The sequence below is a fragment of the Stegostoma tigrinum genome, chromosome 23, assembly GCF_030684315.1.
Source record: "Stegostoma tigrinum isolate sSteTig4 chromosome 23, sSteTig4.hap1, whole genome shotgun sequence".
Classification (NCBI taxonomy): Eukaryota; Metazoa; Chordata; class Chondrichthyes; order Orectolobiformes; family Stegostomatidae; genus Stegostoma; species Stegostoma tigrinum.
Window position 1 is genome coordinate 38812129 of NC_081376.1, and position 26412 is coordinate 38838540.

The following is a 26412-nucleotide window of genomic DNA, read 5'->3' on the forward strand; positions in this document are numbered from 1 at the left end:
ACTCACCACCACAAGGATTTTATTTATTATTGTCACATGTAAAGAGACACTGTGAAAAGTATTATTTTGTGTGCTAACCAGACAAATCGTACCTTACATAATTACATCAGGGTAACAGAGCAAATGCAGAATATGGTGTTACAGCTACAGAGAAGGTGCATAGAAAGATAAATGAGAAGTCTGTTGATAAATCTTATAATAATTGTGAAGAAGCTGCTCTTAAATCTGTTAGAACATGTTCTCAAACTTTTGCATCTTCTGCTGATGGAAGAGGGTGGAAAAAAGCATAACTGAGTTGGGACGGGTCTTTGATTATGTTGGCTGCATTCCCAAGCAATGTGGGGAAATGTAGATGGAATCAATGGAAGGAAGGCTAGTTTGAGTGATGGACTGGCCAGCTCTCAGAGTGAGCAGGATGTCTGATACTCCAGTTCTTATCTGTCAGCCATGCCTCCCGGACTGAACCAAGTTAACAGCCCCAATCAGGGAGGTCATATTCCATGTGGTCCACCTGGCTGACCTCGTTACAGTCACTACCCTGACATGGACCAAGTGGATCAACTGGCCTTTTTCTGTAGACATGAATAATGAAGTTGATATTGTTGTCTTTGTAATTGTCAATATTGTTCTTACTTTAGCTGCTACTTCAGTATAGTTTTGCCATGGAACTTAAGCAAGCAACTATAAATTTATCCTAAGTTGTTATCAGCAGTAACACAATTATAGATAAAATTTCTTGCATGTATTTGGCAAAGGAATGTATACTTATAATATTTTTTTCAACGTTGCTCAATTGTCCATACATTATCATTGCTGTTGACATACAGACAATAAGCTCAGCTTCTGGCCATTGTTCAGCTTCCCATTTTGAGTAGAGTGTTTCAATAGTGATGCCAACATTCAGAAAATTGTTTCTGAGAGATATTGAAAGCATTAGAACATCTATCATTGTGACATTGGCGAGGAAAGCTTTTCAGGAAAGATGTTTCTTTAGAGCATGTGATTGTAGATGACTGTGTTCCAATATTACAGGACTGTGTTCTCTAACGTGGAAATCAATAACGATTAATGCTCATGGTCTTTGAAATGCAACAAATGAAACTTGTGGACTGCCCAGTCAGTGAATTACCCCAAGAAATCATTGACAAAATGACCATGAAAAGTAATTTGTATTTTTATAACTCCTCATGCAACTTGGGGCCATCTGAAAGAGCTTTACAGTCAATAGAGTAATTTTGGAGTGCCTAACTGTGTACATTTGGGAAATTCGGGATCCAGTTTACCCACAGCAAGCTCCCCCAAGCAGCAACATGACAATGACCAGATAATCATTTGCAGTAAGGTTGGTTGCAGGATAGATATTAACCAGAACTCCTATGCCATTCTTTGAAATGGAATTGGGGCATCTTTTGAATCGAACACGAGAAGGCAGAAGGAACAGAGATAATGGGAACTACAGATCCTGGAGAATCCAAGATAACAAACTATGAAGCTGGATGACCACAGCAGGCCAAGCAGCATCTCAGGAGCACAAAAGCACCTTGATTTTATTGTCCCTTCTGAGACTTGTTAACTTTAATAGTCCAGGTCACCCTGATTACTGCATTGGGAATGTCAGCAATACACATCCTGCGTATCCTACCTCTCTCTGACTCAGGAGTGGCTGTGCCAGCCACTGAGATTGTTGGTTTTGGGGAAAACCAAGGAAAGTGACCATACCCAGAATTCCAGAAAAGAAATGCGTTAGAGTTAGAGACTTAATGCTGAGTATTACACTCGGAATTCCCTCAGTTTTTCATCTGGGCCACTGCAATAGCCTCCAGCTACCAAGCTCCCACTGTGGGCTATTTTGTCCTGGGGGTTTTTTGAAGAGAGGTCATAAAGGCAGAGGTCCAAAACTGGCTACTGAAGACAGCTTAGGTAAACAGCTTAGGAGGCCTTGGGTTTTTTCTTAACAGCCTGAATGGGTGTGGCCAGCTTTCACAGATCAGGATTTCTGAGTTTTGTTTTTTTTCAGCTGTCAGAAGCTGTTTGGGGTCTCAGAAAAGTTTGAAGCTTCAGTGGATGACTCCTAGCTGCAGCTTTCTCTGAAATTTCTCTTGATGTTTTTTTTCCCTCCTGAATTGGAAAACTGCATGTAAGAATATGCGTCTGCATTTGCCTTTTTGCCAAGCCGTCTATAAGATGCTACTATATTAGAACAGTTAATTAGTAACAGGTGTTGTATATAATATTCGGTTACATTTTCTAATTGTTAACTTGTTCTAAATTCCTCTTTCTTTTGCTTTATTTAACTAGAGTGTTTAAATAAATTGTGTTTTGCTTAACATCAAGTAGTTTGACCAGTCACATCGCATCTGAAACACATACTTCACATCTACATTTAAAATAAGAAACAGTTAGGGCCTGGGCTACCTACTTAAAATATTTTGGGGGGAGTGGGGTCTGGTCTGGACCATAGCACCATTAAAGTTACTGCTGTGGAACAAGAAGAAGCCCCTGAGGAAATTTTTAGAATTGATGTCTAGGCTAGAGGAACATTGTGAATGTAGGAAAATTGAAAATGCAACAGGAACAACAAGGCAAAAAAGAACTGATCAAAGCAATTTTGTTTGAAGAAAGAAGGAGCGAGATCAGAGAAGAAAATCAGTCGATGTAATACATATTGTAATTTAAATTTTTAGTGTTAGAGTTGTCGTAGTAATGTCAGTGTTTAAATTTGAGCAAAAATGAACCTTATTATTTGCCAATTAGCTCTTGACTGTACTTCTTCCAAGAAACGTTATAGCCTATATGGCGTGTTCAAAGTAAATTAAAGAAGACATTTAAAAAATAATGTATTCCTGTAATAAATTGCATGGCGAAAGACTAATTACCTGAGCTAGCTAGGAATGAGAAAACTATTTGTCTTTTCTCTTGTGTAATTATGACTTTAATTAAAACACATCTATTTTATCCCCCCCATGCCTGAATCCTCAAATTATGATGCCCAAAGGGACGAAGCTGAATGTTTTTAACAGAAGATTAACATTAGAATCCAGCAAAGTGCACCAATACATTCAAACATTGCATGTTGAATTAGAAAGGACAGTGTCAAATTATGTTGTACTAGGCCTGTGAGGAATCTCCCCAGCAGTGCTCATCTCCCTTTGCCTGCAGTCATGGGCTTGTTCCTGGATAAGAGAAAGAAAAGTAGCTAAACCCAGCAGCCAATTTGTATGCAATAAAACCACCCATTCAACAATGTCCCGGTTAATCTGATTTAGCTGGTGTTAGTTGGAAGGTTTCAAATGCTATGGGTATGGAGGAGATTAGAGTTTTCTTGACAAAGAGTGATATATTTTCGATTATCATGGAGAATGGAACTATGACAAGTAAATGGTGTCCAATTTGTCACACACCAACCAACATCATCAAAACAGATTCTCAGGTCATTTATCCCAAAGTTGTTTGTGGGACATTATAGTTTCCCATGTTTCAGTTGTGACTTCACTTGTATTAATTGACTGTAAACTGCTTGGAGGTATGTTGTGGTTATGACATGTGCTATAGAAGTATATGTCGTCTGTCTTTCTATTAAGGGATATGGACTCTCACAAGGAGAAGATACAAGAAATGAAGCTTCATAAATAGAGGTGTTGATTAGAAAAGCAAGGAAGTTGTGCTGGATCTTTATTACCTGTTTAAGCTACAGATAGATAATTGCATTTGGTTCTAATCACAGCACTTAAGCAAGGATGTAAAAGTTTTTGAGAGGAGAGCTACCAGAATGATTCCAAAAATGAGGGATTTTAGCTCCATTATTAGGTTGGAGCAAAGGAGATTGAGTGGAGGTTTGATACAGGGAATAAGATTATGACTGGGTTAGGTAAGGTAGACAAAAACAGAGCTGACCCCATAAGCTGATTGCATAATGAATGGGGCAGTAATTTAAGGTTTTGGGCAAGAGATAAGGGGGTGGGACATTGAGAAGAAGACCATTTTTCACACTGTGAATGATAATGATCTGAAACTCATTAACTAAGAGGCTAATGGAAGCAGAGACATTTCACAATGAAGTTGAAAGGGCAGTTGAAGGAGGTAAACATGTCGGACTGCAGGGCTTTTGGGCTGGCCGGGTTGCCCTTCAGAAAGCTGACGTGAACCCACTTAGCCGATAGTGTTCAGTGATGATAGTGTGTTTTTAGTTGTGCAGCTGTTGGGAGTCCTGTTTGGGTGGCTTTCAAAGCCTCCCTTGTCCTGCCTGTCATTACTCCCTGATCCAACAATGGAATATGGCAACAGTATATCTCATCCATTCATGTCCATTTGTCACAGATTCTATATCAGTTGAAATTGCCACATTGCTATGCCCTCAACCAGTTCTTTTGGCATGTTGTGTACTAACTGTACCAATATCCCTTCCCTTATCAGCCATCGTTCAGTCATTTCATAGCTCATTCCCACATGCTTAGCATTGACCCTTATACATCAGTCTTGGTTTGAGTAGAAAGCAGAAGAAATTGTCCAAGGGTTATATACGTAATATGCTGTGATTAGAATTAAATTTGGATTCATGCGTCTCAGGTGTCACTTTAGAGTGGAAGTTTTTCTCATGCTATCTCTATTGTTTATGTCAAAAACGGATGGAAACACGTGCAGTTTTGCAAGATGCTAAAATGTTCCAATATGCATATGTATCATCAGGAGCTGTGGGTGTGATGAGGTGTGAGACAGGTATATTGATTCAATTTCCATGCAGCTGCATTTACAGACAGAATCTGAAATGAAATCAAAGTGCTCGCTTCTTCCCGTTTGTAAAAGTTCCACAGCTCAGAGAAGATATATATTTCTAACACTCTTGCAACAGCAGCATAGCACAGGCAGAATTTTGAACATTCATTCTTGGAAATTTCCTTCATGTTTAGACTTCTGTAGTGTGTGGATGTCACTAGCAAGATCAGCATTTGTTGCCCATCTCCATTTGCCGTTGAACTAATTGGCCATTTCAGAGTCACCCACATCACTACAGATCTGAGGCCCCTGACCAGGTTAGGATCGCTGATTTCCTTCCCTGAAGGACGTTAATGAACTGGATGGGTTTTTACAACAATTGTCATGGTCACTTTTACTGAAACTAGCATCATATTTCAATTTACCAAATTGAGTTCTTGTTGCACCACAGTTTTCACAGTGGGATTTCAAAACAAGTTTGCAGAACATGTGCTTAGGCCTCTGGGTCACTAGTTCACTGCCATTATCACAATGTCACCATCTACCTCTTCAGGCTACATGGGCCCCTGTTATCCTTGAGAAGACACAGCCAATCAAATTCTTCAATCACCGCAGAAGGAGTTCCCAAAATGAACAAAACAAAGACTTGTTCAAATGTAACAATTTGGATGATTGGCCAGACCTCTCAAAACATATCAAAGCTGATGAAGTACTTTTGGGAAGTGATCACTGTCGCAATGCTGCAACCAAGCTGCATGCAGTGAGATTCCACACACAGCAATGAGATAATTATCTGTGTTCGGAATATTCGTTGAGGAGCAAATAGGTCAGGAGAGAAAATGCCCATTTCATAGTTTCACAGGATCTTTTATGTCCAGCTGTCAGGCCAAATGGAGCCTTGGGCCCTATTCAAAAGACAGCAACAACTCATACTTGTAGAACACCTTAAACACAATAAAAAGATTCGAGGCACTTTACGTGTAAAACAAACTATAAACCTGAGTCACATTGGGTCAGATGACATCAAGCTTGCTCAAAGAACTAGATGTTAAGGAGTGTCAGAAAGGAGGAAAGCATGGTAGAGAGGTTGAGGGAGAAATCTCAAGAACTTGAGTCCTGGATAACTGAAGGCGCAATCATCGATGGTGGAGTAAATAAAATGAGGGATGTGCAAACGATTGGAAATGGAAGAGCACAGATATCTCGGAGGGTTGCAGGTCTGGAGACAGGAAGAAGTAAGTCCATGGAAAGATTTGAAAAGAAGGATGAAGGTTTTGAAATCAAGGCATGAACTGGGAGCCAGTGAAATTTAGCATGCCATGGAGGTGATAGGTGAATGGAACTTGATGCAAATGTAAATAGGCAGCAAAGTTTCAGATGGCCTTAGTTTATAGATGGCAGATTTTAGGGTATAAACCAGAGTTGCAGTGGAATAATCAAGTCTATTGGTAACAAAAGCATGAATAAGGGTTTCAGGAGATGATGAGCTGAGGCAGGAGTGAATTCAGGTAGTATTACAGTTGGAAAGGAGTGGCCTTAAATGATGGACAAAGATAGCACCTCTAGCCATCTAGTATTTAGCTTTGACATTTTTTTTCCTGAGGTGTGGATGAAGACCTGGAATAGGATTTGAACCTATAACTTTCAGCCCATGGACAAGGTTGTTACCCAGTGAGCCATGGCTGAAGATTTTCATGGTCTTATTGTAATTGCCACTTTCCTTTTTTTTTCTCATTGCTTTTGGTGAAATTATGTAATTACTTCATTTTGGGTTATCACCTGGATGATAATGATGTTAAGAATGTTGTTTGGAACTTGAGGGCACAAAGGTCCCTTCTCCGAAGAAGTGTAAAGACTAGGGTCGGTCAAAATGCTGCCTTAGCAAAGTGAAAGAGAATGAACCCGTAAACTCAGCCTTTTAAAGCAAAGTCTTGTAAGTATTCTTGGCTAGTTAACAGATTTGCAAACTGTTATACAAATCTACAATTTCTGCTACCACCCACAGTGCAAAGAGGAAATGTACAAATGCATCTTCTCAGTCAATTCTGTCAAGGTAACTTTCAGTTCAAGCCTCTAGTTTTGTACGAGGTGACCAGACAATTCAGCATTAACCTATCACGGCCATTCTGTTCTTTACAAAGAATAGATTAATCTAAGGCAGCATGGAATCTTCACCAATCCCCTCAGACATTTACAAAAATGAGGGGTAAGGTGGTTTGTAATAAATTGTAATTTTGATTACAATTGAAATCTACTGTAGTAGATTGACTGACTGCTTTCAGCTCTATTACTTATACCGATTAGCTTGACCTTGGGGGTTTTGTATACTTTAAACCAATCTGTTCAGGAACGAATGGCAGGTGGAACCTGAAACTGGGCTTTCTGATCTAAGGTCAGGAAGGATGAGAAGCATAGTTGATAGGATCTCAAACTACTTAAGGAGCTTCCGATACATTTTGTGTACATCACCTCTACACTAAGAGTATAGGCTATAGATATTTTCCGATCAACCTGTTTAGAAGCGTTATTACACACCTCTGATTCAGGTGGGAACCCATGCCTCCCAGTCTGGAGTTATTCAGAGTAGACATTACCACAGCATCATAACAGCCCAATATTTTTTATCCAACCAATTCAGCCACATTATGGCAGCAGTTGGGGATTGAACCTGGAATCTTCTGGGTTAGAGGTAAGGACACTACCATTGCACTATAAGAGCCCAAGAGCATAGGCTGTATTCACATCAAACACACGCCTTCAATTAGGACTACCCACTTAAATGAGAAATTCATCTTCCATTCACTAATCAATCAGGTGCTGCAGTGTGCAGATGATTGTATAATTTTTACAAGGCTCTTATTGCATGGTGGTAATGTCCCTATCTTGGATTCAGAAGATATGGGTTCATTTCCCATCTGCTCCTGAGGTGGATAATAGCATCTTTGAACAAATGAATGAGAAAATATCTATGCAATTATTACACTAAAGTCTCTATTTCCTGATTTGGTTCTATCATCTTTATTCACCAGTACTGCAGAAAGCTGCAGAAAGAGTATCAAAAAATGCTAAAGCTATCGAGTGGGATTTAGTGGGCATGACAGCAACGTTTGTTGTAAATTCAACTATTATTGCAAAACTTTGTAGTCAAATTTAATGTAAATACAACGTTTTTTTAATACATTTTTGAATCAGTTCAAAATCTACTTGTTTCTTCAGTGTTTGATGTTCTGTTCAAAGATTCCAAGAGTATCAAATGCTGATCTCTGAAACTACAATTAAGGAAAGACTTGCAGTTGGATACCTTACCCTGTAGCCTTGAGATATCCCAAGTTCTTTACAGCCAGTGAAAATGTTCTTGAAGTTTGTCATTGCTATGATATGGAAACACAGCAGTCAATTTGCAGACCGGAAGCTCCCAAAACACCAATGTGACAATGACCTGGTTTTGGGTGTTGACTAGAGGATGAACCATCCTCATCATTGGCAGTCCCTTGTAGACAAGGATGACTCTCTTCCACTGTCTGGGTTAGTTTGTAATTGGCTACAGACTGATGCAACTACTTGCCGTCTCTATTACACCTGAGGCAGAAGGCGGTTGTGGGAAGGGGTGGGTAGGGTGTTGGTGCGACAATGTGCCCCTTTCTCTGTTTCCAACTGGCTTTCGCTTTTTCTCAATGACAAGCCTCAAGGTGCTCAATGCCTTGCAGATGCTCCTCCTCCACTTTGGATGATTTGGGGCCAGTGATTCCCAGGTATTTATGAGAATGCCGCACTTCACCTGTGAGGCTTTGAGGATATCCCGGAGCTTTTCCTCTGCCCACCCAGGGCTCACCTGCATCTGATTGGGAGCCTTATGTCAGTCATGTAGATTTAGTGCCCAGCCCGTCAGAGCCAATCGAGAGCCACTACTGCCTCAATGTTGGGGACGTTATCTGCTCAAGGATGCTGGTTTTGGTGCGTCTTTCTTCCTAGCGGATTCACAGGATCTTGCGCAGGCAGCATCCGCGGGTCTGCTCCGGTGCCTTGAAGTGCTTGCTATAGGGATCTTTTGACTGAAGGATAAAAATTGACCAGTTCAATGGCAAAGCTCCCTTGAGGTGCTTTGAAATAATGGTACTGAAGCTTATCTGAGAACCTGAGAAGGCAAATACAGCTTTACTTTAAAGCCTCACCTGAAAGGCAGCTCTCCCATAGTAATGCGTTGGATTATATGCTCACACTACAGAATAGAATTTGAATCCACAGCCTTCTCTTGCTTAACTATTGCCCTGAGAGGTCTAAGAGCTCTGTGAACCACAGCTGTGGAACTGGCCATGAATATGTTCCATTTTGTCTTCATTCAAATTCCATTTTTCTACTTGATTGATTTTCTAAAACATTTTCCTTGTGTGTTCGATATTTGAGCTGTAAGCAATGACAGTAGATGTTACTACATGAATTTGTCACTAGTGAAGTGTAATGGAGTTGAACAAATGACAAGGATTTAAGTTAACTGCAGTAGATTAACATTCATTACCAGAGAGTGGCACCCTCAGATATAACTCAGTAGATTGTGACTTGGAATCCCATCCCAGAGAGTAGAATACATATTTAGCCTCTCCTTAGTGTGGTGCTGAGGGAGTAGGGCCCTAATGGACAATCAGATGTTAAAATGAGGTATTTCATTCACTCACAGGACATCACAGATCCCATAGTAGTACTTCAAAGAAGAGTTCATACCGTTGACCAATTTATATCCCTCAATTTACATCACTGCAGTAGGTTATCTGGTCATTTCTCCCATCACTGTTGTTTTAAAGCTTGCTGTGCGCAGATTGGCTAGAAATGTTTCTTACACTACCAGGAGAAGTACACATCATCACGAATTCAATTAGTGCTGCAAAGTATTGTGAGATGCCCTGAGGCCATGAAAAGCAATGCAAATCTTTATTTTCCAGCTCTTTAAAAGCTCAACAACTGTTAGGTATATCATTAAAGCATGGGGCTGCAGCAATGGTGGCCAAGTGGTATCTCACTGGGCTGGTAATTTGGAGAACCACGGTGGTTCAGTGGTTAGCACTGCTGCCTCACTGCTCTAGGGACCTGGGTCACTTCCACCCTCAGGTGACTGTCTGTGTGGAGTTTGCACATTCTTCCTGTGTCTGTGTGGATTCCCTCCGGGCGCTTTGGTGTCCTCCCACAGTACAAAGATGTGCAGGCTTGGTGTTTTGGCCATGCTAAATTGCCTGCAATGTCCACGGGGTGTGGGTCTGGGTGGGATGCTGTGTGAGCTCTTGCGCTGAAAAGGGCCAGTTTCCACACTGTAGGGATTCTATGATAATGTTCTGGAGAGGTAGGTTCAAATCTGAATAAGTGGAGTTTAGATTTAATTACCAGGTCTAGACTTTTAAAAAAAGCCAACAATTGGAGACACCATGACAAAATTCAATGTTAGCTGTCACAAAAACTCACCAACCTCCGGATACAACGTATCATCCTCCGACACTTCTGCCATCTACAATCCGACCCCACCACCCAAGACATTTTTCCATCCCCGCCCCTGTCTGCTTTCCAGAGAGACCACTCTCTCCGTGACTCCTTTGTTCGCTCCACACTCCCCTCCAACCCCACCGCACCTGTACCTTCCCCTGCAACCGCAGGAAATGCTACACTTGCCCCCACACCTCCTCCCTCACCTCCATCCCAGGCCCCAAGATGACTTTCCATATTAAGCAGATGTTCACCTGCACATCTGCCAATGTGGTATACTGTATCCATTGTACCTGGTGTGGCTCGCTCTGCATTGGGGAAACCAAGCGGAGTCTTGGGGACCGCTTTGCAGAACACCTCCGCTCGGTTCGCAATAAACAACTGCACCTCCCAGTCGCGAACCATTTTAACTCCCCCTCCCATTCCTCAGACGACATGCCCATCATGGGCCTCCTGCAGTGCCACAATGATGCCACCTGAAGGTTGCAGGAACAGCAACTCATATTCCGCTTGGGAACCCTGCAGCCTAATGGTATCAATGTGGACTTCACAAGATTCACAATCTCCCCTTCCCCCACGGCATCCCAAAATCAGCCCAGCTTGTCCCCTCCCCCCACTGCATCCCAAAACCAGCCCAGCCTGTCCCCACCTCCTTAACCTGTTCTTCCTCTCACCTATCCCTTGCTCCCACTTCAAGCTGCACCTCCATTTCCTACCTACTAACCTCAACCCGCCTCCTGACCTGACCGTCTTCCCTGGACTGACCTATCCCCTCCCTACCTCCTCACCTATACTCTCCTCTCCACCTATCTTCTTTTCTCTCCAACTTCAGTCCGCCTCCCCCCCTCCCTATTTATTCCAGAACCCTCTCCCCATCCCCCTCTCTGATGAAGGGCCAAGGCCCGAAATGTCAGCTTTTGTGCTCCTGAGATGCTGCTTGGCCTGCTGTGTTCATCCAGCTTCACATTTTTTTATCTTGGATTCTCCAGCATCTGCAGTTCTCATTATTTCAAACACCATTGCAACATTGCTTTGGAAATGCTGATCTGGTTTGGTCACAATACAATTTGTCACTAAAATTTGTTGACATATTCACTCAGCCCAATTGGGTTAATCTGCAAGAGGTTTTATTAAAATGAAAAGAACTGCAGGTGCTGGATGTCTGAAACAAATGAAAGCAAAAATTGCTGGTGAAACTCAGCTGGTCTGGCAGCATCTGTGAAGAGCAAACAATGTTAATGTTTCAAGTCCAGTGACCCTTTTCCGGTTCTGAAGAAGGGTCACTGGACTTGAAACGTTAACTCTACTTCTCTTCACAGATGCTGCCAGACCTGCTGAATTTCACCAGCAATTTCTGTTCTTTTTTAAATTTTATTGATACTGCTCAGAGTGGGTTTATCCTGCATGTTTTGAATATACTGTCCTGTCTTCCAATTATGAAAAATTAGGTTTAAAATAGTAAGAGGAGAACTCCACTTCCAGCCTGTATGTGTCAGAAGGGCAAGTTAAACTATTTTCCTAATCAACCTGTTTAGAGATTTTATTACACACCGCTGGAACAAGTGGGACTTGAACCCAGGTCTCTTGGGTCAGGAGGTAGGGACATTGGCTCTGTGCAATAACAGGGAAGCGGCCAGATTTGTGGACTGTATGTGTGCTACCCTTTGTTTTAAATGTCCTTGCTTTCCCTCCCTTCTCCCTTCCTGCCAGGTTGTATAGATGAAATCAGCAGTTATACAATTTATTTAGTGAACCCATTTCTCTGATATTTTTATGTTATTGTGTTCACTCTAGAACTTTGCATTTTTGTACCTGAGAGAGCTCTGACTGTTCAGTTATTGCGAACCTGGATGTTAGATGTTTGGATACCAGTGGACTAAAGTGACATGGGCACAGAACAGGAAGTTGGAGTTAATCTAGCAGATCTGCTGTAATCTTATTGAATGGCAAGGCAGGCTTGAGGACAAAATGACCTAGTCCAGCCCTTATTTCTTAGGTTCTTATGTAAAGTGCTCCTATAGGATCATGGAATGCCAGTTAATCCCTTAAGAACTCTTCCAATGATCAGCTATCCTGTACAGATAGGTAGAAATTTTAATCAAAATCAGACAAGTGGCAGCAGGAACATGTGGCCATTCACAGAATTGTAGAGATGTACAGCATAGAAACAGGCCCTTCAGTCCAACTTGTCCATGCCGACCAGATTTCCTAAGTTAATCTAGCTGCATCTGCCAGCATTTGGCCCATATCCCTCTAAACCCTACCTATTCGTATGCCTATCCAGATGCCTTTTAAATGTTGTGATTGTACCACCCTCCACCACTTCCTCTGACAGCTCATTCCATGCATGTGAAAAATTTGCCCCTTAGATCCCTATCGAATTTTTTGTGTCTCACCATAAAGCTATACCCCCTGGGTTGGGACTCCCCTACCCCAAGGGGAAAGATCTCAGCTATTCACCCTATCCATGCCCTTAAGTAATAAAGAACGAGGAAATGGAAAAGATTTGGATGTAATTACTGGTTATTCATCAGCCGAAGTCAGTCGAAATGAGGCCATTCACAAAGCAAATCAATTCTTGGAGTGAATCTCAAGGGCATTTATTACAAGTTGAACAAGTTATTAATTGCATTGCATAGCATTACAGAGAACGCATTCGGCTACTGCCCACAGATCTGGGCACTTTATCTTCTAAAGGACATTGATTCATTTGAGAAACTTTTGAAAAGAGAAGCAAGGCTTATTCAAGCAGCCAGCCTGATTCAGAAACATTAAAAAGCGGGGAAGACTTGCATGCATATGGTAACCCACAGGACATCCTCAAACGCTCTTCAGTCCATGAAGCACATTTTGCAGTCACTGCTGTGATGTAATGAGGAGAAGTTATTCTGACAAATGACATGTTTTTATGAGCAAGGAGAAGATTGAGAGGAAAGATTGTCAAGGAGCTGTAAAAAGCTAAAAGGCATTGATGACATAAATGATACATTGTTAGGAATAGGTTTACTCCACTGAGTAATAGAGCCTTGAACAATGATGCCTAGTAAAGTTAACCAATGGTTAATGACTTAGTGCAAGGAAAAAGATTGAGGAAGTAAAGAAGAGAATAAGTGAAACATATTTCATGCAAGATAATGCAGCATGTCATTGGACAAGTGCGAAGAGTGGTAAGCAGTTGTGTTGTAAAGATTAGATAGACCCCATGACTTGTTCCTCAGTCCCTGCTGGCTTGGATGATTTTGTGAAGCTGCTACAGTTAGTTTCAGGGGTTTTGGGAATTGTGAGGAGCATGCAATCATGCTCCTCCTGATTGCAATTGAGGGACTCTTAGTCAATAGTGCACTTGAGTGAAGATAACAGGTTGCTGAGATTTCCTGAACAACTGCACAAATGAGAGCATGTGTTATTTCAAAGATTAAGTCAAAAAAGAGGAATCATTAAATCATGTACCAGCAGCAGGTGTTCATTCTTCGAGTTATCAGGCAACAAAGCAGACTCCTTTTTCTTAAAATGTCTTGACAGAGAGGCATTGCAGGGAAGGCCAATTTTTCTTATCTATCCCTCCTTCCCCTTGAGAAGTTGGTGACCAGCTGCCTTCTTGAACTGCTGCAATCCATCTGGTCATCTGACAATGCTGTTAGGAAGGGTGGTCCAGGACGTAAACCCAGTCATAATTAAGGAATAAGGGACAGATGCCCAAATCGGGTTGTGTGTGAGCTGAAATGATTGTGCACACGCTGCTGTTGTTCCTGTAAGTGGTAGAGATCAGAGGGTCTGGGAATCTGTTTCTGTCTCCACAGAAGCTGCTAGACCTACTGAGTTTCTCCACTGCTTCTTGTTTTTATTTCAGTTCTCCAGCAGTTTGCAGCAGTTTGATTTTCTTCTCGTAAATGGTATTGGGTTTCTGAAGAGTGGTTGGAGCTGCATTCGTCAAGGAAAACAATAAATATTCCATCACATTCCTAAACCTTACCACATGTTGTATAGTGTGCAGAAAAGCTTCATCAAAATGTGAAATGCTTAATTTATAACAATCACAAAGGTGTCCTTGCGATTGAAACTTACTTTGCTTGGCACCTGTTAGAATAACAATACAACCCAAATTATGAAATTACAACCTCCGTTTTTTAAAACATTATATGATTAGTCGAGTGCTGATTCACAAAGGAATTTTACACTAACACGTGTAGAACCTTAAATTGCATATTTCAATTCATTAATGTGTCAGGCAGCTGCCAGGGATGCCTAAAAGCAGTGAAGGACCTTACAGCCAGAAATTAGTGCCAATTGGTCACACAAAACAAAGTTTGAAATGTATGTCAAATTCTACCCCTAAGATGTTTCAACTCAGGGTTCTGGTAGGGGCAGACCTGAATGAGACATAAAAGGAAAGGCTTGCATTTATAAAGTGCTTTACCTAAACATTGAACATCTCAAAATGCTTTACAGCAATGAAGAACCTTTTGAAGTACTTTGTGACATAGATACCCCAGTAGCCAATTTGCATTCCACAAACTCCCAAGGATGTTGTGAAACTTGAAAGGGTTCAGAAAAGATTTACAAGGATGTTGCCAGGGCTGGAGGGTTTGAGCTATAAGGAGAGGCTGAATAGACTCGGGCTATTTTCCCTCGAGCATTGGAGGCTGAGGGGTGACCTTGGAAAGGTTTATAAAAGCATGAGGGACATGGATGGGGTAAATAGACAGGCCTTTTCCCTGAGGTAAGGGAGTCCAAATTTTGAAGGCATAGGGTTAAGCTGAGAGAGGAAAGATTTAAAAGGGACCTAAGGGGCAATTGTTTCACGCTGCTGGTAAAGCATGCATGGAATGGCTTTCAAAGGAAGTAGAGGAGGCTGGTACAGTTGCAACATTTAAAAGGCATCTGGACGAGTATATGATTAGGAAGAGTTGAGACGGATATGGGCTAAATGCTGGCAAATGGGACTAGATTAATTTAGGGTAACTGGTTGGTATGGACAAGTTGGACCGAAGGGTGCATTTCTGTGATGTTTGTCTCTCTGACTCTATGACAAACAACATCATGATAATGATCTATACATATCATTTCTTTGGAGTTTGGATTTTAAACTCATGGTCTGTTTATATGATGGGACTTAATAATTAATTAGGTCAATCTTTCCAGAACCATGGCTTTAAACAAGTAGGTATCAGAGAGCAGATGACTGAAGGCTTATGGGAGTGTTAATGGCAGCTTGTTTCTCTTGGAGGTTTACCACAGGAAAAACATTTTTAAAAAGCCATTTGCATGGCAGAAGCCAGATTAAACAAGTTTTTCTTTTAACTTCAGTGAAAAGCTTCTAAATTCAGTTTGTAGGAGAGCTGACTGAAGTCAGATAAAAGAATAGTTTGTCCTAGAAAAAGAAGTTTCTTCAAACCCGTTAAGGAAATAACTTATCTCAGTGTAAGCGTTTTAGTTTGTAAAAACTTCCAGACTTGGAGCATTTCTTTAGAAGTCTGCATTGCTTGATCAAAGTTGAGAAATTCCAAGATTGCAGTTGTGTAATTTCAAGAAAAAAAATGGTTTGCAGCTCACAGAACTAGAACCAAGAAGAACTTGTAAATTAACCTAGAAATTTGATAGAGAAGAAAAATTGTCTATATTTTGATTGAATGTATACTTTTGGGACTAGAGAATAGATAGGATTTTGTTTGAGTTTCTGTTAAAGTGTTTTATCCAGACAGCTTACATGGTTACATTTTACTTTCCTTTCTTTTATGTGATAAACCTTTGCTTTATTGTTTAAACCCAAGTCTGCAGCATTGCGTACTTACCTTTCCATGAAAGGCCACTGCGTTAAGTTAAATTGAACATCAAAAATGGATCCATCAAGCCAGATTTCATTTTGCAACCTGACTTGTCCTGTAGTATCAACAGCCAGGATCGGAACATCTGATAATCTGCTCTTTTCTGACATGGATAAATGAACAAATATTGGCCAAGCACTATGGAGAATTCCCTTGCTTTTCCTTGAAATACTTTGTGATCTATTATTTCCACTCAGCCAGGCAACCAATTCCTTGTTTTAAATTTCTCATTTGAAAAACAATGCTTTCAACAGTGCAGCATTTCCTCAGAATTTCACTGCCGCATCAGATTTGACTTAGTGCTCAAGGGCATGAAGTGGAACCTGGTGATCAAACACAAGCATGATACCAACTGAACCACAGCTGACAAACATCACAGACACCAGTCTTCAGTCAGTTCGATTCTCTCCATGTTATATCAAGAAATGGTTAGAGGCACTGGATAGTGCAAAGGCTATAGACCCTGGCAACAATACTAAAGACTTGTGCTCTAGAACTTGCAGCTCCCCTAGCCAAGCTGTTTCAGTACAGTCACAACACTGGCATTTACTGTACAATGTGGAAAATCAGCGAGTATGTCCTGTACATAAAAAGCAGAACAAATCCAAACTGTCTAATTGCCAACCCAGCAGTCTATTATTAATCATCAGTAAAGTGATGGAAGGTGTCATCAGCAGTGCTATTAAATATTACCTGCTCAGCAATTACCTGCTCAGCGATGCCCATCTTGGTTCCTGCCAGGGCTACTCAGCTCCTGACCTCGTTACAGCCTAGGTGAAAGCAAGGAGAAAGAGCTGAATTCCAGAGGTGAGGTGAGAGTGACAGCCCTTGACATCAAGACTACATTTGACAAGTGTTGCTTCAAGGAGCCCTAGCAAAACTGGAATCAGTGGGTATCGAGCAAAAACTCTCTGCTGGTTGGAGTCATACCTTGGCATATGGGAAGATGGTTGTGGTTGTTGGGGGTCAACCATTTTGGCTCCAGGTCATCCCTGCAGGAGTTCCTCAGGGTAGTGTCCTACGCCCAACCATCTTCAGCAGCTTCATCAGTGACCTTCCCTCCATCATAAGGTCAGAAATGGTGATGTTCATGGATGATTGCACAATGTTTGCACTATTCCTGACTCCCCAGACATTGAATCAGTCCATGTTCAAATGCAACAAGATCTGGACAATATCTAGGCTTGGGCTGACTAATGGCAAACAACATTGGTGCCACACAAATGCCAATCAATGACCATAAGAGATCATCTAACCCATGCCCCATGACATTCAATAATGTTACCGTCACTGCATTCCCAATTATCCTTGGGGTTACCATTGACCAGAAACTCAATTGAACTCTTCGTACAAACACAGTGGCTATAACAGCAGGCCAGAGGCTAGAAATTGTATTAGTGATATTGGGAACTGCAGATGCTAGAGAATCCAAGATAATAAAATGTGAGGCTGGATGAACACAGCAGGCCCAGCAGCATCTCAGGAGCACAAAAGCTGACGTTTCGGGTCTAGACCCTTCATCAGAGAGGGGGATGGGGTGAGGGTTCTGGAATAAATAGGGAGAGAGGGGGAGGCGGACCGAAGATGGAAAGAAAAGAAGATAGGTGGAGAGGAGAGTATAGGTGGGGAGGTAGGGAGGGGATAGGTCAGTCCAGGGAGGACAGACAGGTCAAGGAGGTGGGATGAGGTTAGTAGGTAGGAGATGGAGGTGCGGCTTGGGGTGGGAGGAAGGGATGGGTGAGAGGAAGAACAGGTTAGGGAGGCAGAGACTGTTGGACAGGTTTTGGGATGCATTGGGTGGAGGGGAAGAGCTGGGCTGGTTGTGTGGTGCAGTGGGGGGAGGGGACGAACTGGGCTGGTTTTGGGATGCGGTGGGGGAAGGGGAGATTTTGAAGCTGGTAGAGTCTGCATTGATACCATTGGGCTGCAGGGATCCCAAGCGGAATATGAGTTGCTGTTCCTGCAACCTTTGGGTGGCATCATTGTGGCACTGCAGGAGGCCCATGATGGACATGCCATCTAAAGAATGGGAGGGGGAGTGGAAATGGTTTGCGACTGGGAGGTGCAGTTGTTTATTGCGAACCGAGCGGAGGTGTTCTGCAAAGCGGTCCCCAAGCCTCCGCTTGGTTTCCCCAATGTAGAGGAAGCCACACCGGGTACAGTGGATGCAGTATACCACATTGGAAGATGTGCAGGTGAACCTCTGCTTAATATGGAAAGTCATCTTGGGGCCTGGGATAGGGGTGAGGTAGGAGGTGTGGGGGCAAGTGTAGCATTTCCTGCGGTTGCAGGGGAAGGTGCCGGGTGTGGTGGGGTTGGAGGGCTGTGTGGAGCGAACAAGGGAGTCACGGAGAGAGTGGTCTCTCCGGAAAGCAGACAAGGGTGGGGATGGAAAAATGTCTTGGGTGGTGGGGTCGGATTGTAGATGGCGGAAGTGTCGGAGGATGATGCGTTGTATCCGGAGGTTGGTGGGGTGGTGTGTGAGAACGAGGGGGATCCTCTTTGGGCGGTTGTGGTGGGGGCGGGGTGTGAGGGATGTGTTGCTGGAAAGGCGGGAGACGCGGTCAAGGGCGTTCTCGACCACTGTGGGGGAAAAGTTGCGGTCCTTGAAGAACTTGGACATCGGGGATGTGCGGGAGTGGAATGCCTCATTGTGGGAGCTGATGCGGCGGAGGCGGAGGAATTGGGAATAGGGGATGGAATTTTTGCAGGAGGGTGGGTGGAAGGAGGTGTATTCTAGGTAGCTCTGAGAGTCGGTGGGCTTGAAATGGACATCAGTAACAAGCTGGTTGCCTGAGATGGAGACTGAGAGGTCCAGGAAGGTGAGGGATGTGCTGGAGATGGCCCAGGTGAACTGAAGGTTGGGGTGGAAGGTGTTGGTGAAGTGGATGAACTGTTCGAGCTCCTCTGGGGAGCAAGAGGCGGCGCCGATACAGTCATCAATGTAACGGAGGAAGAGGTGGGGTTTGGGGCCTGTGTAGGTGCGGAAGAGGGACTGTTCCACGTAACCTACAAAGAGGCAGGCATAGCTGGGGCCCATGTGGGTGCCCATGGCCACCCCCTTAGTCTGTAGGAAGTGGGAGGAATCGAAAGAGAAGTTGTTGAGGGTGAGGACGAGTTCGGCTAGGCGGATGAGGGTGTCAGTGGAGGGGGACTGGTCGGGCCTGCGGGACAGGAAGAAGCGGTGGTCCTCGAGGCCATCTGCATGCGGAATACAGGTGTATAGGACTGGACGTCCATGGTGAAAATGAGGTGTTGGGGGCCAGGGAATTGGAAGTCCTGGAGGAGGTGGAGGGCGTGGGTGGTGTCATGGACGTAGGTAGGGAGTTCCTGGACCAAAGGGGAGAAAATGGAGTCCGACTCCACCACCCAAGACATTTTTCCATCCCCACCCTTGTCTGCTTTCTCCGTGACTCCCTTGTTCGCTCCACACTGCCCTCCAACCCCACCACACCCGGCACCTTCCCCTGCAACCGCAGGAAATGCTACACTTGCCCCCACACCTCCTCCCTCCCCCCTATCCCAGGCCCCAAGATGACTTTCCATATTAAGCAGAGGTTCACCTGCACATCTTCCAATGTGGTATACTGCATCCACTGTATCCGGTGTGGCTTCCTCTACATTGGGGAAACCAAGCGGAGGCTTGGAGACCACTTTGCAGAACACCTCCGCTCGGTTGGCAATAAACAGCTGCACCTCCCAGTCGCAAACCATTTCCACTCCCCCTCCCATTCTTTAGATGGCATGTCCATCATGGGCCTCCTGCAGTGCCACAATGATGCCACCCGAAGATTGCAGGAACAGCAACTCATATTCTGCTTGGGAACCCTGCAGCCCAATGGTATCAATGTGGACTTCACCAGCTTCAAAATCTCCCCTTCCCCCTCCGCATCCCAAAACCAGCCCAGCTCTTCCCCTCCACTCACTGCATCCCAAAACCTGTCCAACCTGTCTCTGCCTTCCTAACCTGTTCTTCCTCTCACCCATCCCTTCCTCCCACCCCAAGCCGCACCTCCATTTCCTACCTACTAACCTCATCCCACCTCCTTGACCTGTCTGTCTTCCCTGGACTGACCTATCCTCTCCCTACCTCCCCACCTATACTCACCTCTCCACCTATCTTCTTTTCTCTCCATCTTCGGTCCGCCTCCCCCTCTCTCCCTATTTATTCCAGAACCCTCACCCCATCCCCCTCACTGATGAAGGGTCTAGGCACGAAACGTCAGCTTTTGTGCTCCTGGGATGCTGCTGGGCCTGCTGTGTTCATCCACCCTCGCATTTTATTATCTCAGAGGCTGGAAATATTGTGTTGAGTAACTTACCTCCTGACCTCCTGAAAGCCTGTCCATCATCTACAAGCCTCAAGTAAGGAGTGTGACAGAATGCTCTCCACTTGCCTGGTTGGGTGCAGCTCCATCAATACTCATAAAGCCTGACACCATCCAGGGCAAAGCTTGATTGGCATCACATCCACAAACATCCATTTCCTCCATCACCGATGCTCGGTTTAGACCATCTACAAGATGCGCTGCAGAAATTTACCAAAGATCTTTTGACAGCATATTGCAAGCCCGTGACCAATTCCAAGTAGAAAGACAAGGGCAGTAGATACTTGGAACACCATCACTTGCTAGTTTCTCTACAAGCCACTCACCATCCTAATTTGGAAATATATCGCCGCTTTTTTCACTGTCACTGGGTCAGCATCATGGAATTCCCTGCTTAACGGCATTGTGGATCAACCTACAGCATGTGGACTGCAGAGGTTCAAAAAGGCAGCTCAACACCATCTTCTCAAGGGCAACTAGGGACAGGCAATAAATGCTGACCAGCCAGCGAACTCCATGTGAATAAAAAAATGGTGGATTTTGAGAAAGGTATTTAAGATGCTGTACTCCTGCTAGAGATACACTTTTGAATCAAATAAGAGAGAGTTAATGGACAGAATTTGACCTGAGTGATCTTTCCCAGTATTATGCATTCACTTGAAACCAAAGTTAACTTTGGAGATTGTTCAGTAGAAATTTAGCTCTCAATGAACACATTCATGCATGAAAATTATGACGGAAGACCATGAAGAACGTGTAGGCTCCCTATCTCACCATTCTCAGAAATAATTGATTACATTCCTGTTGTAATAATTGCTTAATATATGCCTAATTGCTTCATTATGAATGTTTGTAATGTGCTCATTTGAAGGCTCATCATTTATAATCGATCTTCTGTGGGTGACTGATCATTTTATTGTCTATGGAAATCATTCTGTCAATTTAACTTGTAATTTATTTTCATGCAACTCACGACAGACATGCCTAGAACAACCCACAGCTCAATTTATGTCATTGAGTCTCCTCACATGGATTATATTTGAAGGATTGTTTGGAAGGGGAGTGTAAGTACTGGAAGTGGATCATCACCACTGGGTCCTATTGAAAACTCAATCCAGATGGATGGAAGAAATATAAACCCGTGTAAATTGTGTAAAAAATTATGATGGACATTGAAAGCGTGGACAGGAAGAAACTTCTCCCTTTGGTAGAGGGATCAGTGACTGGAGTCAGATTTAAGATAAGGGGCGGGAGGGGATGTGATAAAAAAATGTTTTAACCAGACACTGATCACAATCTGGAACTCACAGCCTGTCAGGATGGCAGTGGGAGAAACCGTCATAATATTTAAGAAGTATTTAGATGTACACTTCTGGTGCCAAGTGCTAGAAAATAGGATTAAAGTAGCTGGATGTCTCATTTTGACTGGGGCGATTCAATGGGCTGAAGGTTTATTTTCTATGCTGTAGCCCTCTCTGACTCTAGTGGACCAACTGTGTTATCTAAATGCAGCAATCGACTTGTCTGAATTTTATTGTTGACCACAAGCAAGAACGTATTGAGTATTGCATATTTAATATGAAATTCTTGGTAAGGTTTTATTCCACTATTTGGCTGCTACAATTTAACTAGCAGGACAGTGAAAATAAGTGATAAATGTCATTCTGTATCAGCCATGAGTTCAATATTTTGTCAAAGTGAGATGATTTTCAATCTAATTATTTTTGCTTCCATATAAAAACTTCTACAAAAGATTATTCATAACAACGCAACAGGATGCGAGTCAAAGAAATTTAAAAAAAAACGCTTAAAGGGAGTTGCTTGCTTAAGAGATTTAAGCTGATCTGAAGCGCCTGTCTGGGAGTTAGTTACATTTGCATAGCAGTGCCCATTGACATAATCAGGCTATGGACTCAATCTGGTGTCTGACTGATTTTGTGTTCCCTCAATCTTTCACATTTCACTGGCCGCTAATTCAGAAGGCAGCTTTTCTGGTTACCATTCCTTTGTACAATTTTTATCCAATGTAACTACCGAATCATTTCCTTCATAGTTTGGCTTTTGGATCTTGACCATTGTCAGTTGAGAACTAATAGAAGAGTTGTGATAAAGAAGGGACGTGCATTTTCGGCATGGTAATCTGTAACTGGAGGTGTCCCGCAGGAATCAGTACCTATATCACAATTATTTACAATATTAGTGACTTGGATGTGAGAAGTTAATGTACTTTAGCCAATTTGCAGATGACTCAAAAATAAATGGGAAAGCGAGTGATGAAGCTGACACAAAGAGTCTGCTAAGAGATGTAGACAGATTAAGTGAGTGGGCACAAATTTCACAGATGAAATATAGTGTGGAAAAATACTAGATTATGCACTTGGGTGAAAAGAGAAGTTGAATACTGTTTAAATGGAGACAGACTGCAGAAAGCTACAGCACAGAGGATTTGGAAGCCCTCATCAAAGAATCACAACAAGTTGGCATCCAAGTCCAGCAGGTAACAGGGAAGGCAAATGGAATCTTTATCTCAAAGGGGATGGAATATAAAAGTAGGGAAGTATTGCTAAAACTCTGCAAGCCAGTAGGTCATGGCGTGGCTAGAATTCTGTCCACAGTTTTTATTCCTTATCTAAGGAAAGATACATTGGACATTGGAAACAGTCCAGATGAAATTCACTAGGCTGTTGCAAGTTTTGGATGGACTTTCTTGTGTGATTGTGTAGGTTGACTTTACTTAAACATGCAGGATCTTAGGGACTTGGCAGGGTATATCCATAAAATTTGTTTCCCCTTGGAGAGTCTAGGACCAGCAGGCAAAATTTCAGTATAAAGGGTTGCCAATTTAAGACAGAGATGAGGTGGAATTTCTTCTTTCAGAAGGTAGTGAATCTGTAGAAGACTTTATTCCAGAGGGCTGTTGAAGCTGGGTCATTTGATCTTAGCTGATATGAACAGATTTTTAATCAGTAAAGGAATCAAGAGTGATAGGGAAAAGGCAAGACGGTGGTGTTGTGGATTGTCAGATCAGCCATGGAAGGGCAGCCATGCAGCCATCAGTTCTGAGGAAGGGTCACTGGACTGAAATGTTTACTCTATTTTTTCCTTCACAGATGCTGCCAGACCTGCTGAGCTTTTCTAGCAACTTTGTTTTTGAACATATAACTCCATATACTCCAGCATTGTCACACGGGAGATATGGGTTAATTGACAAACTATGGTCAAAGACCATATGGAGCGGATCAAATAGCAAATCCAGTCCAGACAGATCTCATGGATTTCTCAGCAGCCCTCCCAAAATTCAGTGCCACTGTGGGTCACCAAATCTCATGAAAACTTTTGCCCCTTTATTATTAGTTCCTCACTTTTTAGGGCCTTGCTTCTGAATGTCTTCCCCTTTCTACACTTTAGGCAGCTTTGACGACTGTTCACCTGCAGGGTGGCTCAGTCTCTTCTCCTAAAACAGTGTTACATTGGACTCATGAACCTGTCCAGCGTCCCCTCAGGATCAGTACGATTCTGGCTCTTTCACACACAATCAATTTCACAAAACTGATGTTGCATCTCTGAACTCCAGTCTCCTGAGCAGCTACACCAAGCAAAAACTGCTCATGGCCTTATTTAAGCCCCTGTGTTTAGCAGCACAAACAGCTTCTGGGACTAAACTGAGCCCCTAGATTGTCAGTTGCAGGGAGTATTTTCTGACCCATGCTTGCTCCCTGACTGAAACTGACCTTTGTACTGCTGTTCAGTGATGCTGAAGCTGTTTTGAGTTACCTGTTGAACAACTGTTAGAGTGCTCCACTCTTATTACTGAGGAGAATCAAGTCAAACAGCAGCAGGACGTCCTGTGCTTGAATGTTACCTTATTCAGCTCTCTCTGTTACAGCTGCCAACCTGAGAATGAAAGGTTTACCATTCAGCTACTTTTTATTCCTTGGTTTCTGTGGTTTATATCTTCTGATTATTGTAACATCGCTTTGCTTGTTCTTTATAGGCCTGGCTGACAGAGATTAATGAATATGCAACACAAGACGTGGTAATCATGTTGTTGGGTAACAAGGTAAGTGCTAGCACTGCTCTTGTTATATCAGGTGCCAGCATTTTTTTTTGCTCTCTAAAAGCACTCCTTGTGTCAGAATATCAATCCCGAGGTTTGGTTTGCCCAGGGGCAATTGAGGGAACCATCAGGAGGAATAAGGTGAGTGGGAGGACTGTGTGAAATTGGTGTTCCGTAGCATCAAGCTGTAACCAGTGAATCGGAGATGTCAACAGAATGTGTCCAATATGAAGAGGATGAAAATCGACCTTCGGGTATCGGACATGACCTTGCGAGTATGGGAGAGAGGCAAGAAATAGCCATTTGGCTTCACTTTGCAATGGGTCCATCGCTTGCTCCAGTCAGGCACACTGGTCAGTTGGGAGTGGGGCACAGACCTGGTGCAGAATGAGCGAATGCATTGGTCCTCTACAGAGTCATTTAGCCCTTTAGAATGAAATGCGGGTGCTGCGCACTTTCATTTTTCGACTTGATGTTATTAAACAAGCGTTTTTGCAAGGTACAGTAGATAGCTGCTGACATCTATTGATATCATGGTGAATTGCAGCAGAATTCAAAACTGCTACTTGGTGCTCGTTCTAACCTTGTCCAGGGAAGAAAGTATTCGAACTGTGTTTATTAGAAGACCTCAATCTTTCCAGTAAATGAAACTTAGGATATAAATGAGCCACACTGTGCCGGAAAAATCCAGATTCACGCGTGAAGCTGTGACTTTAGAACTTAATGCATTTTCTATATTTTAAAGGCTGATGCAACTCAAGAGAGGGCCGTTAAGAAAGAGGCAGGAGAAAAATTAGCAAAGGTATGTTGTTTTCTAAAGCTACTACTAACGCTGACATTAAACTGTGAGATTTATTTAAGGTTCTGTGAAGGAATTCTGTCTAACAAGGGTTTTGCCAGTTATAAAAGGGAGTGAGATAGTTAATCTCGCTCGCATCAATTGAGCCTGGTTTGAACGCAAGACTCAGGTGAAAGGTGGAGGTGGGGGGTGCTAAAGCTTCCTTTGCCCGCTTTTGCTGCCATTCTTTTGCATTTGCCAGTTTGAGATGTTTAACTTAATTCCTTGACTCCAGGTTAAGATGAGAGATTCAGTATGTTGTATGTCTTAGGCGAAACTTGGAGCTACCAGCTTGCAGCACGCAAGAGTTGGGAATCTAAATCAGCAGTCGCGGTTATTCTGAGATTAAGGGATGCACAGTAAGATACTGATCTGCTCTTCCTGGAATTTTTCTCTTAATTATTTCACCTGTTTTGCAGTAAAAGAAATGTTCTGGTGCGTTGCTAAAACATTAATTAAGAGATGTAAAAATTTTAGATGATTTAGTGGCATATTTTGTGATTCCTTATTTTGTTACAGCATCAGTTTTGTTTTGAATTAGGATGTGCCTGAAAGTATAACATATTATAAGATTATATAATGGCTCTTGTGGTACACTGGTTGTGTCCCTACTTTTAGGGTGGCTTTCAAACCCCACTTGCTTCATAGGGTGGGAGATAACATGTGGAACATATCTATTATAATATAATGGACATAGTCATTCAGCACTACTTTACAATTGCAGGAAAAGATACTTCTAAGTGAAAATGGGGGTGATCCTAACTTCATGACTAGGTCATGATTGCACAGAGTGAAGCAATTGGTATCAAAACGATGAAATTTGATGGGTTCAAAAATTGGAAGTATGATCCAGTGGGCCAAATGTCTGCCCTGGCGGTGAGGATGAAAATCCTGTGCATTGTGTTTTAGATGGATGTACCTACACCATTTAGAATCATAGAATCCCTACAGTGTGGAAACAGGCCCTTTGGCCCAACAAGTCCACACTGAACCTTGGAGCATCCCACCCAGACCTGTCCCCCGATAACCCACCTAATTTACACACCCTTGAACACTACAGGCAATTTAGCACGGCCAATCCACCTAACCCGCACATCTTTGGACAGTGGGAGGAAACCGGAGCACCCGGAGGAAACCCACGCAGACACAGGGAGAACTTGCAAACTTCACACAACAGTCATC

At 42.9% G+C, this 26412-nt stretch overlaps 1 protein-coding gene across 1 annotated transcript in view; it reads left to right on the plus strand.

Annotated features, from left to right (window-relative positions):
• The window catches only part of LOC125462590 (ras-related protein Rab-26-like), a 352335-nt gene that overhangs the window by 324025 nt on the left and 1898 nt on the right, over positions 1 to 26412 (plus strand). Inside the window, exons 6-7 of the mRNA XM_048552777.2 lie at positions 24330 to 24395; positions 25138 to 25194. Coding sequence (XP_048408734.1) covers positions 24330 to 24395; positions 25138 to 25194 — 123 coding nt within the window. The remainder of the gene's footprint in view (positions 1 to 24329; positions 24396 to 25137; positions 25195 to 26412) is intronic.